This window comes from Aythya fuligula, chromosome 4 (genome assembly GCF_009819795.1).
Source record: "Aythya fuligula isolate bAytFul2 chromosome 4, bAytFul2.pri, whole genome shotgun sequence".
Taxonomy (NCBI): Eukaryota; Metazoa; Chordata; class Aves; order Anseriformes; family Anatidae; genus Aythya; species Aythya fuligula.
In genome coordinates, this window is record NC_045562.1 from 55798012 (window position 1) to 55819236 (window position 21225).

The 21225-nt window shown below is 39.3% G+C and overlaps 1 protein-coding gene across 3 annotated transcripts in view; it reads right to left on the reverse strand.

Moving 5' to 3' along the window:
- Positions 1-396: 396 nt before the first annotated feature.
- Positions 397-21225, reverse strand: part of PCDH7 (protocadherin 7) — a 282470-nt gene continuing 261641 nt past the window's right edge. For 2 of the 3 annotated variants that reach the window (XM_032185963.1, XM_032185962.1), the window contains one exon: positions 397-831. In XM_032185963.1, coding sequence (XP_032041854.1) covers positions 452-831 — 380 coding nt within the window. In that variant the 3' untranslated portion in view covers positions 397-451. The remainder of the gene's footprint in view (positions 832-21225) is intronic. The other variant, XM_032185965.1, reaches the window with a different exon arrangement.

Genomic DNA, 21225 nt, shown 5'->3' on the forward strand with positions numbered 1-21225 from the left:
TGAAGGGTTGTCCCTGGTGGGGATCAGCAATATTCAGATGATATGTTTTGAATACATTTTCCCTGACCTGTTACCCTTAACAAGCCAGATGACAATCAAACAAAATGAGTGGCTTAACTCATGCTTCTGCAGAGGGGAAACAACGTTGTGTTGTGTTCTTTTTAATCAAGCTCATTACTATGGGAGGAATTTGCACCATAGATTTAGGAAAATAAAAATCGGTGGGGGGGATTAGACATGCAAGTAACAACATTTTCTACATTGTACAGTATAGTCAGGCAGACAGTATAATTAAATGCCTGCTCTGGAGGCAGAAGTGGCAGGCAGAGCTTTTGTCTCTTTGGTGGCCTCCTCTTTTTGTTTCTTATTTTTGTTAAAATTGTTTTGCTTTTAGGACTTTTACCCCTTTTCTTTCCTATAACATGAAAGAAATTTGTTGCTGCTTTTTAGCCTACAGGTAAACTTCTCTTCTAGTTAGAGTATTGACAGGAGATGGCTTGTATTCCCCTGTCTGTGTGAGGGGAATATCCTCTGGATTGCCTTCTTCTTTTTTGCTGAAACTAGCCGCACTGAAGGTCTCATAGGATGAGGTCAACTTTTTGTTAAGGAGGTTTCTGTTGCGATCACCCATGAGGGAAGCTTCTCCATTGGCCAGCTTTTCCTGACTGCCCCGTTCATCAACAGGCATGAAAGTGGAGAGTTTTGGCTGGCTCTTCTGCTTCCTTTCAGGAGAAGTGCGAACTGGCATCCAGCAGGAGTCCGAGTGGCCATATTCATCACATTCTCGGGTACACTTCCCTGTCAGGGCTACATCTGGCAGAGGCCTTGAATCTGAAAGTAAAATAGAGTTGCCTTTACAAATGAATAATACTGCAATGTCTTCCAGTGAAACTGAGAATCCTTAAATACACAATAGGTATTTTTAAAGGTCTTGGTAAGAATGTTGCATTAAGTTCCATAGTAATAGCTTCTTTTACATTGAATGTGCCCAATAGGTCATAAGCATATCAGTATGGTTATTCTGAACCTTGAGAACTGAAAAGTAAAAATGTTGTCAGTTTTTACGGCTGTAAATCAATTTCAAAAGCAAAATCTCATTTGACATTAGTTACTGAATGACTTTTGATGTCTAAGCGTCAACCAAGCACTTAATTCTATGCTGCCAATTTCCTTGAAATTATTAAAAATACCTGAGTTTTTTTTTGTTTTTTTTTTCCCAAAGAATGTTTTGAACTTTTGTGAAAGAAACTTTAGGCCCTGGACTCTGCAAATTTTTATGAACATGTTTAATTCCTGGTGTGCAAGCTGTTCTGTTACTGACAATAGGACTCGATTTGCATGTAATCTCCACTTGTATTTCTCAGAACAGGGTGTTAGTACGCGATATGTTACATGAGTACTACAATCAATGATTAGTAAAAGCATATTAAAAACTACTTTTGGTTATAAACATAGTCTAACATATATAGATAATGTTGTTCTATGTGTTGTGTGTGCATGTGGAGGGGCAGAGAGAATGAGTGCTACCTGAATGTAATATTTTATATCTGACGTGCTGTGTTAAAAGTTGTCTTGTTCTAGATCGCTTTATCTCAGTTTTCTACCTATTGTAGTCATAAAATCTTTCTCTGAAAAACAGCAAAATTCACAGGACTGCAGGGCTGACTCCTACCAGATACACAGAGGGTTTTTAATATTCCTGTTTTGATACCTGCATTATAATTTAGAAAGCTACGTCCTCTGTTTTAATGACTGATAAGATTCTGAATGCTTTTTTTTTTTTTTTTCCCCAGTTTATTTATGGTCTATAAGAAATAAGTGGAGTTGCCTACAAAGCAACAAGATTGATATTCATATAGTTATGCCTTGAAAGAGAGATTTTGACAAATTCGAGAGCGAGGCGATCACCAACTGTATGAAGTTTAAAAGTGATGGATTCTGCATCTGGGATGGGGCAACGCTAGATCCATGTATAGACTGGGGGGTCAGAGACTGGAGAGCAGCCCTGCAAGAAGAGATTGGGGGATTTGGTTGACAGAAGGTTGATTATGAGTCAACAGTGTGCTCTGGCAACCAAGAGGGCCAAGTGTATCCTGGGGTGTATCAAGCATGGCATTCCTAGCTGGTCGAGGGAAAGGATTGTCCTGCTCTGCTCCATGCTGGTGAGGTCTCACCTCGAGTACTGTGTGCAGTTTTGGGTGCCAAATATAATTAGGACATAAAACTATTGGAGAGTATCCAAAGGAGGGCTACAAAGACGGTGTAGAGTCTAGAGTCTAGAACCAGCAAAAAAGACCACTCCTGAAGTTTATTTATATTAAAAAAAAAATAAAAAATCCTTTGCTTAAAATATTTTAGTTAAAAATATTTACAATAGATGCTTGCAGAGAAATCATATTTTATTTCAGCATCTGCAGATTTAATGGTGATGAAAATGCAAAAGCTCTTGAAAGTTAGATTTACATTCATCTCTTTCCAATTTTTCTGTGCATTTAACTATTCCTTTATTAGTAATTTGTTGCAGTATTGTAAAGGGCTAAAGTTGCGCCAGGGGTGTTTTAGGTTGGATATTAGGAAGAACTTCTTTACTGAGAGGGTTGTAAGGCATTGGAATGGGCTGCCCAGGGAAGTGGTGGAGTCACCATCCCTGGAGGTCTTTAAAAGATGTTTAGATGTTGAACTTAGTAATATGGTTTGGTGGAGGACTTGTTAGTGTTAGGTCAGAGGTTGGATTCGATGATTTTGAGGTCTCTTCCAACCTAGACAATTCTGTGATTCTGTGAATGTGTATTAATTTTCATTAAGAGTTGAAAATATTTCCATAGCATACCGAACACTGTACAATATTTCATATTGCAATATGTCACTGACTTCAGCAAGGAAACCAGCACCGACATTTTCATAACTGAGCAACTTGAGTAACTGTAGCTGAGACGTGTAAGGCTGGGAAAAGGGAAACAAGGGATTTTTTTTTTTTCCAGCCGTACTTTTCAAGACTTCTGCAGTTAGATTCAGCCACAACTACCACATTTTTTCAATGAAGAATACAAAGACTATGGACAGTTATCAGCCTATTGGTTTTTAGACATCTGTGTTCTAGAGAACTACACAAAAGACAGTGACTCTATCAGGAATATTCTCTATTATTTGTCAGTAAAACCTAGTATTATTCTGGCACACCCTAAAGGTAAGATACATAATTAACTGCTGAGCTGCACCTTATGTGCTTTAATTTTTAAACAGGAATACCCTCCTGATATTTTAAAAAGAGGGCATAACCACTTCCCATCTAAATCTCAATAAGAGATAATCTCACTTTCTTTCTGAAAAATGACCATTAAACATTAGGCTTGCTACTACTATTTAAATTATTACTCTGGCAGAATATTAGCAAATACTGAACAAGAAAATTGTTTGATCTTTATTTAAAACATAGGAGTACGTGTTTATTGAATTAGTACTATTATATTTTTATTTTTACTTTTTAGATTGAAACTGTTAATGTCTTATATATTTTAGGGTTCCTTTTTAGTGCAAGCAGGTCTTAAGCCAGCATCACTCAGGTTCTGCACTAGTCAAATCACATACCTGAAAAATTACCATTTTGCATTGTAGTTTATTATTCATATTCATTCTGGACAAATGTAGAATCCCTTATTTGTAAAGCATGAGACTTTCTGTGCAATTCAGCTTTACAGTGATATTTATCAAGCAAAACCTCTAAGTCTGAATGAGTGTGGCTCATTCACCCTGTTGGGTTTTGTGATAAAGCCCATCTGCATACCTACAAAGGAGCTCAGAAAGAAACTGGCAGGAGGGGGAACCCAAATAATACCCTGCCAAGCTGATCCCAGGCTCCTCGCAGGGGCCACTGCCTAGGCTTAGTGGAGCACAGGGGTGTACAGTGGCAGATGGGAACCCAAATCAATGACTCGAGCAACAGCCACAGCTCCTGGGTCTGTCCCATCAGCCCTGTTGTCCAGGCATGGAACCAATGGCCATGAGTCATCAGCAGATGCTCTCAAGATCACCTTTTACTCTATGGGGGGTTGTTGCCTAGCTAACATGTAGGAGATGTTACAGAATGCAGGGGAAAAGCAGTTTGGGATTGCACTGGACTTAACTATGGGATGTCTAGGGGAGAAAGAACAAGAGTGGAAAAAGAGGCATAAATATGTATACACATATATAAACATATAGATACACAATCCAAAAATATAAAAATAATTATATACATGTATACAATCCAACTATATATATACGTTGTATAGTGTGTATATATATTGTTTGTGTATATATCTCATATATATACATGCATGTTATATGTACATATTACATATATGTACACACACTAGTGGACTTCCATGCTGTCCAGACAGAGAGGGGAGCAGGATGAGGCCTTTGATGCTGCCTGTGTTTGAGTTGCTCTGTATGTCTGTGATCTGCCAGCTGTGTCTATATGTGGTATATACTTGTGCTCTGTGCACATGCCTGCTAGGAACGTATCTTCAGTTTTGCTACCGGTTGGACCTGGGGACGTAGAGTGGCAGCAGACTTGCCTCCCATGGGCTGTTGGATCCAGTGAGATATATTTTCCTCCAACAAACCTTACAGTTAGTATTTGGCACATACAGTTAATGTAGTCTTCTACTCCATTGCTCTCTTGCATCTGTATTAAGAGCTAGAATCAGGATAACGTTTAAACATAGATTTAATCTAACATGCATATGAAGCCTGTTGCATTTAACCACTCTTCTGTTTGAAAGATGGACATAACATCAGCATTTGGTGGGGAGGTGTGGGGAAGGAGAGAATATTTTCTGTCTGCATTATGTTAGAAGATGGGTTAAGCAGGCATTGCTTTCATGCCTAAACTATTTAAAATACCTAAACTAGTCTGTTAAGGACTAGGGTATCTCTTATACACTGCAGTACTGCAGTAGATAACAGATTTAACTTTCGTTCTGAATAAACAAGCACACAGCTTTAGCCGCAAAGTAATTAAATGTACTTTTGCTAATCCTCTGAACAGATTGACCCTCTTTTGCATAGTGACTGTAAGCTCCTGTTTTCACATTATCTAGCCTATAGAGTCATGAACAATCTCTGAGGTTGAGAAAAACAAACAAACAAACAAAAAAAACAACACACATTACTCCTTTTTTCTTCTAGAATAAGTTTTGTCCAAACATATTTCTAAGTAACATGATTTTTTAAGTACTAATCATTTTAAAAGTTAAACACTTAAGTAGCAACCACCCTGCTAGCTGACAAACCTAATGGAACGAGACACAGCAAAGAATTTGTCATCACAGTCGGCAAATCATCAAGGAAGAGCGTAACAGATTTCTACCACAGTTATATATCTGGAAACTGGCTCAAATAAGTGCTTAAAATGCCAGTTATTAACAAACAAATTTTATCACAGTGCTAATTAGTGAGAAAGTAAACCTGGAGGGATAGTATTTCTTGTCATATAGAAACGTGTAGATTTTGAATTTAGATTTTAACTGTTTATACATGAAAACTTTATGCAGAAAGCGCTTAAATTTGAATAATCTTCTGAGATACAGTGGAACATGCCATCTAAGCTATTTTCAAACATCCTCTCATGGTGGCTCTACTCCAGAGTTAGGTATTGCTTAATTTTTTTCAAAAACATTGTAAATCCATTCCCAAAAAGCAGATATTTAGACAAGTGCTTTGGTGTACATGTTAGTGGTAGACTTAAAAAGCGAGTATTTAGAGAGCAGTTTTCACTTTCAACTGCTCAGACTTCAGCTTAAAAAAAAAAAAAAAAAAAAAAAGGAGAATACTAATTTACAAATTTACAGAGTCCCACATAGAAGCACCACTATCTAATTTCTCACTGCATTCCATATAAGCTTGCACCAACAATTTGCAGAGTTAATTGATAGCTATCATTTAAAAATAAAATTGATCACTGATCCAACAAATCATTAATTTCTGCGATTTTTTTCCATAAAACCCTGTACAAAAGCATACAAATGAATGGGGTTGTTTATATGTATGATCACGTTTCTATTGATTGTAGCTGGCTGCTGCTTTAGTGCTGGAAGGATTGCTTGTTATCAAAATAAGGAAGGCACCTAGCATGGCAATGCAGAGAGAAGAAATGTGAGGATTATATTTAGTTTAACCCCCCAAAATTTAACAACTACAATATTCACCCAATCAGTTTTCCATTATTATTTTCTTTCTTCCCATTCCTTACCAAAGAAGGTCAATATATGTGGACAAAGACAAACTATTATGAAATAAGTCAACAAATACATATTAGAAATGATGTGATGTTACGTACACTTATATACACTGCAGAAATATAATCAAGGTTGCACACTCACTCTGGCTCATCTTTTAGAACAGCCCATTCTTGCATGATATATTTTAGAGACATCCACTTTTTGCAATTAGTCCTAATGTATCCCAGCGTACACAGTATTCTGGACGAAGCTGCAATAGGCTTTTAATTTTCTTATATTTTGTAAACCACAAAGCCTATAGGCTTTAGAATTAATTAGTCAAAAGCCCTCTTCCATTTATTGACCATGGAGATAAAAATCACTCAGGAACAATACTGACTCCATATCTGGATGCATACAACTTGAACATTCCCAGCAAGAAGAACTCTGTACCAAGAAAGCATTCCTAGTTGTACACCTTTTCCAGAGCATGTGACTGAAAAAAATCATGCAAAACTACAGCAGTAGTACACTACTACTTTAAGCATGCATTGGTCCATATGATTTGAAGAGTCACTGGTAGATGGAGTGCTGAATAGTATCTATTACAAATCAATGACTACATGCAGATTTTGCTGCCATTCCCCACTGATGGGACCATAATACCTCTGCATGCATTATTGAGGGTCTATAAAGAACACCTGTGCCATGGTTACAGAATACGGTGAAAAAAGAACAGGCATAGCTACTGTCTCATGGTAGTGATGGAGATTGTGGCTTGGATGAACCAGTTTTCACCCTACGTTTTGGGGCACTCTGTACACAAAGGTACTACATTCAGAGAACCATCCAAAAATTAAGTGGAACACCACTAAGTCTATGTAATTAAACAGGAATCCATTTACATAGCTTTTATATTAAATGGCTGTCTGTTTTACGAGCTGTGTGATGGGAGACACAACAGAGCTCTTAAAGCATAACAAGTATTGACTACATGATCAGAGAACAATAATGCAGAAAACAGCTGAGAGGGTGCATATTGAAGAAATTCACTGTTCAAGAGAAAACAAAACCAAAAACAACAACAGCAAACTGAGCTACAGTGATACAGAGCTACAGCAGTACTGTCTTTGAAATTCCTGCCTCCTAATTGTGGTAATTTAGGAACTGCATCCTGTTAGTGCTGTGGCATATTCTTACATGCCAAGACACTATTAAAACACTTAAACACGTTTGAAGGCATCACTAGCTTCTTTCTCTGCACCTTAGGCTAAATACAGTTAAATACCAATTGAACATATCTCAAGAAGCATTTAGGGCCCCAAGGCTTGGACCGCTGTCATTCTGAATGTGGCATTATCATGTACTGCAGAGACAGTGCATGCCATCTCTAAAGCAGTCCTATTGAATAAAGTCAAACACAAATTCACTGTTTGAGACACGCCAAACTACACCAAAGTAATTCTGAAAGCAATTAATATATTAATTTCATTCTGAAATGTTTTTCAATGCTTAAGAAATAAAAATATTTCAGAGTACAGAAAGGCTCATATGTACAACGTCTGATTAATATTGTGAGAGAAGGTACAACAGAAGGATATACAGTAATGAATTCTGAACATTTTTATTCTTTTTCTATGCAAGGAAAAAAGGAACACAGAATGAAAGAGAGAAATTTAAATACTTTACTTGAAAAGTAGTATCCCTTACACAATTCTTTAATATCCCTTACACAGTTCCTAAGACCAGCAAGACTCACTGCTGTATTATGTCAAAAGTCCAATCACTTAGCTGTTTTCAAGGTATTCCATAGTGGGATTTTCAAAGCAAATATGAAATGCTACATAGTCCTTTACTGGTAAAACAAATGTAAATAAATAAATACATAAGACAACAGAAATAGGTAACTGATTCTTTAACATTTGTAAAAAGTTCGCATTAGATGAATGAGAGTGAACTATCCAGAAGACAAGGCAGATGAGGGAGTAAACAGCACTTTGTCGTGTACCTAAAAGGCTATAGTAAAGCAAGTGGGAACAGTCTGTTTTGCATGTCCACAGTAGAAACAACCAAAAATAATGTTTTGATTGCAGCAACGACAAACCAGGTTAGAAATCAGAAAACAACTTTGAGGATAAATGTAGTAATGGAATATTATAGACTTTCTACCACCAGGGAAGTTTTAAGAACGGCTAGACAAATGTCTCCCAAGGGTAGCATAAACTTAGCTAATCCTACCTTGGGAAAGGAAGGATGCACTAAATGACCTCTAGAAGTTCCCTTCAGCTCTGCAATTCTGCTGATGTGATTACTAACATTTATGCACTTTGGCCTCAGCCCAGTCCTTAACTGTTCCTGTATTAAGATTCTTGACTTATTTGGTAATAAATCAGCCTTAGAAGTTCAGCTTCTGTTAAGCTAAAAGTCCATTTTTGCATGACATCCTCCTTAAAATTTTAAATTAATAGGATTACAAACTGAAAACAAAACTGTCTTATCATTTTAGATATGAGTTAATCAAATGAATACAGAAACAAAAAACTAGTAATGTGAAAAAAAAAAAAGGCACTCTCAAGTCCCAACATGATAACCTAATAATTTATCATACCTTTTTGCCTAAATCCCAACACACCAATTCCATTTGAAAGTTTAATCAGAAAATTAAGGACTGAATTCTGCTTCCACCTGTAGTGGTACAAACCAAATAGCGTGCCACTGAAGCCTATTAAAACTGAAACTGGTGTAAAGGAGACTCTCTGTAAAGCAGAACATTTCAAGATTGTTTACTTCTTACATGAAATTTTGCTTTTGTTTATCTGCCTCTGTTTTAGAGATGAACAGTCCAATGGGTGAAAGCAGGCATAAGATTTAGATGTTTTTTGTTTAACTAAACAGACTATACTAGAATTTATAGCTATTTAACGTGACTCTGACATCTATCCAAAGAAATAATACCCAAGCCATAAAAATACTGGCTTGAATTCCAGTTATTTTTTTCACACTTGCTTCCAGTGGGTTAACATACAATGTTCTTTAGGTGTTCCTCTAATAGAATGACTCCAGAAAAAAATTCTGACCTAAGTTAATGTTTGTACCAGCTCTGTAGTACTGCATCTGTGACCTTCAATGACCACCAATATTTCAAAATTGACCTAAAAGATTGTTCACATGAAAGACACTACATATGACAAATTTTTTTGTCTTCTTTTTAAAATAAATAAAAAACAACAAGAAACAAACAGTTTGTTCTCTCACAGACCCAAGTGATATTAATCAGTTAGTTGTCAGTGTAGAACCATAATATAGGTTGTATACAGTGTTATGCTTAAGTGAAATCTAATTCAAAGGACTTAATTCTACACAAATGCTAATTTTAAACTTTGATTACATTATAATATAAGAGGAAGCATACCAGAAGCACATAGCTTTCTCTCACTGAAGTTCTTTTTATCTTCTAGTTAAGACTTTGTTATTTCATTTTAGTTCAGAAGACCAATAGAATATGTAAAACGAGAACTAAGAAGTACCAGCTTCCATGTACTGAATACACCACTGTGAGCTTAAATTCCCTAGATTTTAATTTTCTTGACTTAAATGAAATTGTTACAAACCTTGTAATCCCATTAAATCCTTTGATGGTCTGATTTACTTCTATCAGTGAAATGGCAACATATCTTTCAGGAAAAATAGGATTTAGCATGGCTTCCTGAAGTAGCACAGACATTAAGATGTAGGACACATTTAAGCTGTCTAATTGTTCTGCCAATCTGATGCTGAAGTATTAATCTGTCACTGTGTCAAATTACATACCTTTAGTTTTTTCAGTAAAATGTGTCAGTGCTTAACAAACTCTGAGATGAAGCAATTCATGGAGCAATTAGAATGTCAGTTCTCCTAAAGACGACTTGAGAAAAGTCTGAATCAGTGCTCAAAGTCAACTTAATTTCCTTGATACTCATAGCAAAGTGATGGGACTGCAGGAGCTCCAAAGGAAGAGTAGCTAGCAGCCATTATTATACAGCTCATCTCAGCTGTATACTGTGCCACCCCTTTATTTTATTTATCGTTATTAAGTATTTCATACTTCACTGTACATTCAAACCCCCCACACACGGATGCATAACTGTTTATCATAACCAACAGGGCCAAAAAAAGGCAAAATGGAGTCACTTGTGACTATGGACTCAAATTAAAATAAGGTTCTTGTTGAATGTTGCTGTGTTTAAGAATTGACTTTAAGAGAAAACACTGTTTTCTCTCTTTTACGTCTTTCAATCAGTTATCTTTTTCTTACCTAGTCCTTCTACCACAAGGTACTAACTTTAACTTTTTATCTTGATACAGAATAAAATGTTATATAATAATGTATATTAAATATTAGTAATTCTTTCGGGAAAAATGGAATGAATCCTGTTCTCCAGAAGTTTTCTGTGTGACCTGTATGTTTTGTTGTATCATAGAACCTTATGGTTAAACTTAAACAGTAAATGTAAAGTGTGCTGAAAATCTTTTAGTTTATATTGCATTATTTTCAAGTAGGGGGAAGAGTGATGAAGAGGCTGGAATTTAAGAAAGTTCCCCATGCTCTGCATGCAAACACTCCTGTAAATAATGTAGAGGTCAATATGGAGCAGAAATAAACCTCTTAACTACTGGTCTTTTTAGTAACTGTGATGAAGAAGTTGTGATGTAAAATGAAAAACAGTAGTCACAGGAAGCTCCATTTAGACTTTTATGTCACAGCAAAGAAACCTTATCCCACACAAAGGATAAAAAAAATAGTCATCCGTTTATGCCATACACGTTTCTCTCACAAATACACAAATAAATCATAATTTTACACACTTAATAATCCTAGGAAGAGCTGGGACAAAACCAACTTCAATTGAATTGGAAAGTACAAGAATGCATTTTCAATACAGGCAGGTCTATATGATGCATGGTCTACATGAATGCTAAAAATAGTAATTAAAACAATTTAACAACATTGCGTTAATGTACATTTTTCTGTTTGTCTAAAGTCTTCAGGAGGATTCCTGAAGAAATTGATTAAATTTTATAATATGTACTGTTCATCTTCATTAATCATGAAGCACAGCATGAATATAAAGTCATGCAACTCAGATGTAAATGCTAATATTTTCACCTGTCACATAAAAATGAAATATTTTACTGATTATCTAGTTACGGAGTCATTTCTTTTACTCCATTCCAGTGGCCTGGGCCAGTGTCATTCTGTTCTTCAGACCACTTATTTTATAACCCTCAATTTTTTCCTAAGAATGAGTAGAATCTATTCTTAATTAATGTCCACCTAAATAAAACAACATATATATGTATATATAATTATATGTATATATATATATTACTGATTCTTTCTCACTGAGATGATGCAAGGGAGAGGGAGTGGTTTTTTGTTTGTTTGTTTTTTTGTTTAATAGCAAGCACATGGAAAATGTCTTCACACTTCAAAAAAATCGAGAGACAAATAGAGAAAGATAATGAATCTCCCAGCGTGATTTATGACCTGCTCAAAGGGATTTTTTTTATTGATTTTTTCAGCTGTGTGTGCAGATTACAGCTAGTGAATTAATTACAAACATCAGCTTAGAATGGTTACGAACTTATGACAGCTTCATCTGGGTTATAGTCCATTAGTAATTAAGCATAGCAGTAATTCACCTTGTGCATGCACAGTAGCTGGACTGTAATCATACACATGCATCATAAGGACGTTATACGAAAAGATTAGAGAGAAGTATCACTGTTTATTTCACTATAGAATGTAAAAGTATAACATATATTTATTTATTTGGATTATTAAGGTAATTGAAAGAATGGAAAAAATCTGAATGAGACAAAACAGAGAAGAAAAAATCAAGTTTTACTTGCAAATGTAGTTCTAAGGCTGTCAGAAATAGTAATTTCAACTTCTTTTTGTGGGAGTGAGAATTTGTTGTAGCCAAACCTATGTATCATAGGTTTCTGGCCTCTGGTCTTGACCTTGAGTATCCTGTAGAGTTTAATTCACTCATCAGTTATAGGAGGTAAGGTAAAAATCTTAAATTATAAGTGGAACTGCGTTGATAAACTGTGGTATCCAAGTCAACATATTAGGGAAGAGCTATCTCTTATTCCTGAGATGAAGATGCTGGGTTTTTGGTTGCTCCACCAGCTAATAGGTAAGATTTTCTTCAGACTTCCTAAGCCACTTACTTGCATGGACAATTGAGCGCATCCATTTACATGTCTCTTGAGATATTTCTCTACAATGTGAGATACTTCCTAGCTTAGTAAAGAAAGAATCTCAAGTGTCAGAAGCGACTGGAAGTACTTTTTAGTGAATCCATTCTCTTGGTTTAAGAGAATTTAATATTGCAATTGAAACTCTCATTTCTGCTGAGCTACCCCATGTCAGCTGTAGTGGTCAAAATCATTTAGTAACTGCTGGAGTATTCTGACAAGCTGAACAAAACATGGAAATCTAATGGTTAAGGTGTCAATTACAGGAGATGGGCAGAACACAAAAAATTAGAAGATGCAAACAAATTTACCAAACTGAATAAGACTGGTATACACAATCTGCAGATCTTATTTGACTTGATGGACAATTACTGTAAATGGGAAAGGAGCAAACTGTATTTTGGTGATTATTTCAGACAAGTTTTTAGTAAATGAATTAACTGACTTTTATGAAGCTGCCTCTTACTGCCCCCACAATGACAAGAAGCACAAAAACATATCATGGCTCACACAGTACATATGCTGTGCAGGCATCTTCTTTCCAGGTGATTCAGAACATAGTTTCACCAAACGAAAATATTCAGGAAAAAATAATAATAATAAAAAAAATTCACTGCACAGTATCTTTATCTCTGGCTCCTTTCCAAGATCATAAGAGAGATGCCAGTTGGGACTGTAGTTATTGTGAATGTAAAGCATTGTGCAGTATTGCTTTTTTTTTTTTTTTTTTTTTTTTTCCATGTAATATATTAAATATCAGATGATACAAATGACTTTTACTTAGGTCAACTTTGAAGTTGCAACCTGAGGCAAAAAATTCTGTGTCCAAATATCAATCACTTGAGTAATTGTCAGAGGATGGAATTATTCCAGGAGAATTATTAAAAAGGATGGAATTCTCCCAAGTCCTAGTAGAAACCGGTCCCCATACAGGTCCCCATACAGGTCCCCATACAGTGAGCAGCATAGTGAGCTGATGACCATATTTCATGTTCCTTTTTAAAGAAAGCACCTCTGAATTTTAGCCAGTAAATTAGGCCTAGACTAAACACAGTAAATAAACTCAAAGGCCCCAGCAGTGGATACCTGTGATTAGTTTATGAAACTTACACTTCAAGTTAGTTAATTTAATTGGACTGATGGCCTGTATCTGTATTGCCACACACAGATTTATTCTTTTTTAAAAAACCAGATGAGTAGCTGGCTAGTTAAAAAGTATCTGTTTACTTTTGAGTGATACTGATAGGAAGGAATTGTAATAACTAATGTTCCCTCAAAACTTTTGACAAAAAATATTTATCAACATTAAAATTAACATAGATTTTACTCTTCTGTGTGAATATATTTTGAGGATTCTCGTTTTTATTGGACTGTTTATGTATACTCTCAAGTCCCTTTCCCATCAGATACGTGAAAACTCAATATGTTGCAGTGTAATACACAACTAAACAAACTCTCAGTGCATACTGTACCCTACCACAGATATGACCTACAAATACATGTTAAACTTTTGTTTATTTTAACATGTAAAACATGTTAAAGTTGTTAAACTTTTTTTTTTTTTTTTTTTTTTTTTTTTTTTTGTGCATCTGCAGCAGTATTTTATGAGGTTTTCTCTGTTTCTGTTTGCTGTGCTTGCTCTGTGATGCTTTTAGTCATCAACAGTAGATGAGGTACAGAAAGAGGTCAAAATTGACAGCAAAAATGAATCAGGACTTCTCATGCCAATGAAATAATGAAAAACAGCACTGTTCTTACAGCAACAATAATGAATATAAATAGACAAAAGGCTACTGGGAGAAAGAGCATAAGGCATCCATTTCAAGAAAAAGTCTTTTCCTGCCATCACAGATAGCTATGTGAACTGGCTAAATTAGGATGCCCTTTAAAGAATTTTCATGCTTCAAGAAATGTCTGTGAAAGACAGGTCTCCCTTATTTTCCTTTAAGGGATCAGACTTAATAGGCTGAATTTTATTCATATTTTCTACACCTTTATTTCTCATGCCAATCATTCCCAGATAAAATGAAAAAATCTGTTATCTCATCTTTGACAAAGTTCAATACTATGAACGTTCTCTTCCCACCCTCCCAATTCCCCGGAATTTTATTATCTCAAGCACTCAAGCACACATATCCATATCTCTTTACAGATAACATTAGAGGAGTGCAAGTACTGGCCAAATAATTGTCAAAGGATAATAAAGATTTGCACAACTTTTCTATCTATTTCAAAACTAAATCCCAAGGTAAAATAAGTATAAATCCCTAAGTACAAATCTGCATCAAAGTCATTTACTGGAATAGCTGTGTATATCTGATTTGCTTCTTATGTAAAAGGCTGGACAATTCATCCAAAAAAAGATTAAAGAAACAAATTTATTTGCTTTTATAACTGATACCACGTTCTAAAACCCTAAGTTTAAAAGTCATTGGAGAGATACCATACCAATTAAATTCCAAAAGTTTATATGATTTTTGTCTGTCATTAAGTGATTCCATGGATTTAATATATTTTACACATTTGTTCAAAAGTAAGTAGAGAAGTATCTTTCTTCTAGTCAATACTGTTTGAAAATAACTATATCTTCTTCTGGAATAAGAAAATAGCAATCTGTTACAATAGTTAGGAACCTTATAATACTGTAAGAATAATTCTTGTTAATTTATAATATATTTCACAGAATTGTCTAGGTTGGAAGAGACCTCAAGATCATCGAGTCCAACCTCTGACCTAACACTAACAAGCCCTCCACTAAACCATATCGCTAAGTTCAACATCTAAATGTCTTTTAAAGACGTCCAGGGATGGTGACTCCACCACTTCCTTGGGCAGCCCATTCCAATGCCTCAAAACCCTCTCAGTAAAGTTCTTCCTAATATCCAACCTAAAACACCCCTGGTGCAACTTTAGCCCATTCCCCCACGTCCTATCTCCAGGCATGTGGGAGAACAGACAAACCCCCACCTCGCTACAGCCTCCTTTAATGTACTTATAAAGAGCGATAAGGTCACCCCTGAGCCTCCTCTTCTCCAGGCTGAACAAACCCAGCTCCCTCAGCTGCTCCTCACAGGCCTTGTTCTCCAGACCTCTCACCAGCTTCATCACCCTTCTCTGGACTCTTTCGAGCACCTCCATGTCCTTCTTGTAGCGAGGGGCCCAAAACTGAACGCAGTACTCAAGATGTGGCCTCACAAGGGTCCCCGTACAGGGGGACGATCACTTCCCTAGACTTGCTGGCCACACTGCTTCTTATGCAAGCCAGGATGCTGTTGGCCTTCTTGGCCACCTGAGCACACTGCTGGCTCATATTCAGCCGACTATCAACCAATACTCCCAGGTCCTTTTCCACCTGGCAGCTTTGCTTGGAGTTATTGCGCCCCAGTGCAGGACCCGGGACTTGGCCTTGTTGAAATTCATGCAGTTGACCTCAGCCCATTGGTCCAGCCTATCCAGATCTTCCTGCAGAGCCTTCCTACCCTCAAGCAGATTGACATACACACCTAACTTGGTGTCATCTGTGAACTTACTGAGGGTGCTCTCGATCCCCTCGTCCAGATCATCGATAAAGATATTATAGAGGACCGGCCCCAGTACCAAGCCCTGGGGGATGCCACTAGTGACTGGCCTGCAACTGGATTTGACTCCATTCACCACGACTCTTTGGGCCCGGCTATCCAGCCAGTTTCTAACCCAATGAAGCTTACGCCAGTCCAAGCCACGAACAGACCGTTTCCTGAGGAGAATGCTGTGGGAAACGGTGTCAAAAGCCTTGCTGAAGTCAAGGTAGAAAACATCCACAGCCTTTCCCTCATCCACCAAGTGCGTCACTTTGTCATAGAAGGAGATCAGGTTCGTCAAGCAGGACCTGCCTTTCATAAACCCATGCTGACTGGGCCTGATCACCTGGTTGCCCTGTAAGTGCCACGTGATGACGCTCAATATAATCTGCTCCATGAGTTTTCCTGGCACTGAGGTCAAACTGACAGGCCTATAGCTTCCAGGGTCTGCCCTTCAGCCCTTCTTGTAGATGGGAGTCGTGTTTGCTAGCCGCCAGGACCTCCTGGGACTGACTGGGACCTCCCCTGATAGCCAGGACTGTTGATAAATGATGGTAAGCAGCTTGGCCAGCTCCTTTGCCAGTTCTCTCAGTACCCTCGGGTGGATCCCATCCGGCCCCATCGACTTGTGTACATCCAAGTGCCACAGCAGGTCACCAACCATTTCCTCATGGATAGTGAGGGCCACATTCTGCTCCCCATACCTGTTGTCGACGGAAGGAAGACACAGACGCTCAATATGAGTGAACAGTGAACTTCAACTTTAATGGATAGCTCAGTCGCCTTTTATCTAGTTCGAACATAATCAACTCATACATATTGCAAAATCTAAGCTCAGGATTGGCTAACACTTCCCACTCTTTTCAGTTAGTTCCTCCTTCTTTTAGCCATCGTCCCGCCTTAGGGACTTTCCCAATGGCTCAAGGGCATCATGTCCTTGAGCATGATTGGCTCTCAGCCAGCTGCGTACGTGCCCAGACTCATGTGAGTTGAGTACGGTACTTCACTAGCCCATTGCCTCCTAACTGCCCAACATCCACATGTCCTATTTCACTTAACCATTCCTCCACACATACCCTTCCATCAGTTCAGGATACTGGGTATCCAGAGAGCAACCGGTATTGCTGCTAAAGACTGAGGCAAAGAAGGCATTAAGCACCTCCGCCTTTTCCTCATCTTTTGTAACTAAGTTCCCCCTCCCATCCAGTAAAGGCTGGAGATTCTCCTTAGTCCTCCATTTTGCACTGATGTATTTGTAAAAACATTTTTTGTTGTCTTTGACATCAGTAGCCAGATTGAGCTCCAGATGAGCTTTGGCTTTTCTAGTTTTGTCCCTGCACAGCCTCACAACATCCTTATAGTCCTCCCGAGTGGCCCGCCCTCTTTTCCAAAGATTGTAAACCTCCTTTTTCCTCCTAAGCTCAAGCCACAATTCTCTGTTCAGCCAGGCCGGTTTTCTTCCCCGCCAACTCATCTTTGGGCACGGGGGACAGACCGCTCCTGCGCCATTAAGATTTCCTTCTTGAAGAGTGCCCAGCCTTCCTGGACTCCTGCCCTTCAGAACCGCCTCCCAAGGAACTCTACCAACCAGTTCCCTAACAGTTCAAAGTCGGCCCTCCAGAAGTCCAATACAGCGGTTTTACTGGTCCCCTTCCTGGCTTCTCCAAGAATGGAGAACTCTACCATTTCATGGTCACTCTGCCCAAGACAGTTTCCAACCACCACATCTCCCACCAGTCCTTCTCTGTTTGTGAAGAGAAGGTCTAGTAGGGCACCTCCCCTGGTAAGCTCACTAACCAGCTGCATCAGGAAGCTATCTTCCACGCTCTCCAGAAACCTCATAGACTGCTTTCTCTGGGCTATGTTGTGCTTCCAGAATATATCTGGGAAGTTGAAGTCCCCCACAAGAGTAAGTGCTGATGATTTCGCAACTTTTGTCAGCTGCCTGTGGAACTCCTCATCAGTCCCCTCATCTTGGTTTGGTGGTCTATCCCCCACTAGGATGCTTCCCTTGTTGGCCTTCCCGCTGATCCTAACCCATAAGGACTCAACCTTATCATTCCCAGCCTCAAGTTCCATGACATCAAAACTCTCTCTGATATAGAGAGCCACACCACCATGCTGCCTGTCCCTTCTGAAGAGCCTATAGCCAGACATTGCAGCACTCCAGTCATGAGAGTGGTCCCACCACGTTTCCGTGATGGCAACCAAGTCGTAGCCTGCCTGCTGCATGATGGCTTCTAGCTCCTCCTGTTTGTTACCCATGCTGCGTGCATTAGTGTAGATGCACTTCAGTTGGGCCATTGCCTTCTCTCCCAGCCTTGCCATTGTGCCCCCCAGCACAGCTCTAACAAGCCTTGTTTCAGCCCCGTCCCTCTTCTTACCTAGTTTAAAGCCCTCTCAATGAACCCCGCCAGCTCCTGGCCTAGGATCCATTTTCCCCTTAGAGATAGGGACCTGTCTGCAGCCATCAGGCCGGGTGCTGAGTAAAGCACCCCATGGTCAAAAAAAAACAAAATTTCTGTGTTGGCACCAGCCTCTGAGCCACGTGGCTATCAGGTGGGCTTTCCGTGTCCTCTCTGTACCCCTCCCTGCCACCGTAGGGATGGACGAAAACACCACCTGTACTCCCACTCCATCCACTAACCATCCCAAGTCCCCTCAAGTCCCATTTGATGGTCTTCAGGCATCTCTCTTCAATGTCATCACTGCCAGCCTGGACTATTATCCTCTTTTAATAGAGGGGCGAACTAGGTTGGGAAGCTTTCTGGCAATGTCCCTGACCCTGGCCCCAGGGAGGCAGCAGACTTCCCTACGGGTAGGGTCAGGCTGACAAATAGGTCACTCTGTTCCCCTAAGAAGGGAGTTGCCCACAACAATCACCCTTCTTTCTGTCCTGGTGGAGGCAGTCCTGAGGGGTGGAGTCAACTTCCTCGCCCTAGGCATCCTCCTGGGTAGACTTTCTACCTCTTCCTCAGCTACTGGTGTCTCAAGCTCCAGGGCCTCAAACCTGTTGTGTAAGGGCACCTGGGAAGGTGGGGCCTGTAGGAGGGGGCATCGCCTGCGATGTCGAGCAGGGACCAGTTTCCATTCCTCCTCAACTCGTAGGTCCTCTGCCTGACAGCAGCAGGGCAGGGGGTCCACCCCCATTTGGGGGGGTCTCTCCCCGGTACGTGTCCTTCAGCCACGCAGGGAGTTGCTCCGCAAGTCTATCTCCCGCTCACACTCCCTGATATCCCTCAACCTCTCGACCTCCTCCTTGAGTTCTGCCACAAGGCAGACCAGGTTGTCCACCTGCTCGCACCTCATGCACAGTCTCTGCCCCCCGCAGGTAGTAGCAACAGGCTCAGGCACTCCCTGCACCAGGAGACCTGAGCTGCTGCAGTTTTGAGCGGGCAGTCAGTCTGGGTGTGTACAGACTTCCTGGAGAGGGCACTGTGCCTGGTGTACACCATTGCAGCTGAGCTAGCGGTAGACCGCCGTTAGAGGAGGTGTTTGTATGGGCGGGGGGGAACGCTCTGCCCTGCCTGCGCGAACTGCCGCGCCACTCCCTTCTGACGCGCCACGCCCTGTTTGCCCGTCCTGCTCGCCGCGCTCCTGGTCGCTCGCACTCCCTAGGGGCAGCTTTTGAATGGCCGGGGAGGGGGCGCTGCTGGCTCCGCCTACGCCTCGTTCACCTCCCTCGCGAGGGCTGCCGGGTCCTGGCGGCTCCCTCGAGTGGGCTCGGTGCCGGAAAAATCAGCCCTGCCTGTCCTATGCACTGGTCCGCTGCAGAATGTGCCTGCCCCGGAGTCGATCGTCTCGGCAAGTGGCTGCGAAATGGTGGTGGCGGGTGTATTTATTCATACAGATGTTTTAATCTGAATTAGTATTTACAGAAATACCTTATATTTCAAATTCCAAGAGGTAAAAGTGAAGAAAAAGGAAGAAAGAGCAGGATGGGAATAAAATGTCCTTGTTAGCGTTGCAAAAAGCATGTATTATTTAACTTATAAGTTGTTAGTTTCTCATTTATTATACTTCAGCGTATGATTTATTTTTTTTTAGCTGCAGGCATCTCTGAATCTGCAAAACAATGCTTATATAGTTTTCTACAATAATTGGCATTTTGAAAACTCCCTTCAAAATTCTAAAATTATTTTTAAGACCTAACCTACAGGCCAGAGAAGTAAGCAATGGCTCTAACTATACGTGTTACATGTATACATGTTTTAGGTTGGAAATGAGGAGACATTTCTTCTCAGAAAGAGCAGTCAGGCATTGGAATGGGTTGCCCAGGGAAGTTGTGGCATCACTGTCCCTACGGGTGTTCAAGGAAAGGTTGGACCTGGTGCTTAGGGACATGATTTAGTGATGACATTGGTGGTAGGGGGATGATCTTGAAAGATGATATTGAAGGTCTTTTCCAACCTTAATGATTCCATGATTCTATGATTCTATGTCTGGGAGAATTTCTCAGGGGTTCAGGTTTACCTAATCTCTTTCAGGGAAAGGTAAGAGAAACCTAACGCACATCTTTCATGAGATGCCCTACACCATCTGCACCCAACGTTTGGAAGACTAGTCAGTACAACTTCATTTAAATTTCCAAAAAGCACAAAAAAATTGCATATCCAGAGACCAACCTCATCATACTACCAAGACACACTTTGAATTTGATATTTCTCCTATCAATAAGAATCCCAAATTCAAAGTAAGCAAATAATGCTAATGACATGCCACAAATCTCTGTTATGTATGATCTAGATCTGTTCCAAAGACAGACATATATATATATGGCTGTCTATAGATATATGGCTGTCTATAAATATATACATATATAAAAGGAGTGAGAGAGAGAGAAAGAAAGGAATCATTAAAGAAAAGTTTAGAGGAAATCAACCTAATAGGAGATAAGCAATTATAATGCAATTTATGTTGTGTTTTGAATAGCTGTCCCAGACAGTAAACCTGACTCCAAATGCCAAATAGTATAATTACCTTCTTCACACTTCATATTTTGTTGTTCATCAAATGAAATGCTAAACAAGCTAACTCTAGGTAGTTCTGCAGGTCTAGATTAAAAGAAAAGTATTATCAATAACTACAGGTCAACTTATTTCATGAAAATCTATCAGGTACCTAACACATCAAAGCACTTACACTGCCATTCTTTCCTACTCTTTGTTTTTAATTATAAGCCTCTTATCCACAGGAAACAATTCTAAAGAGAATTGAAA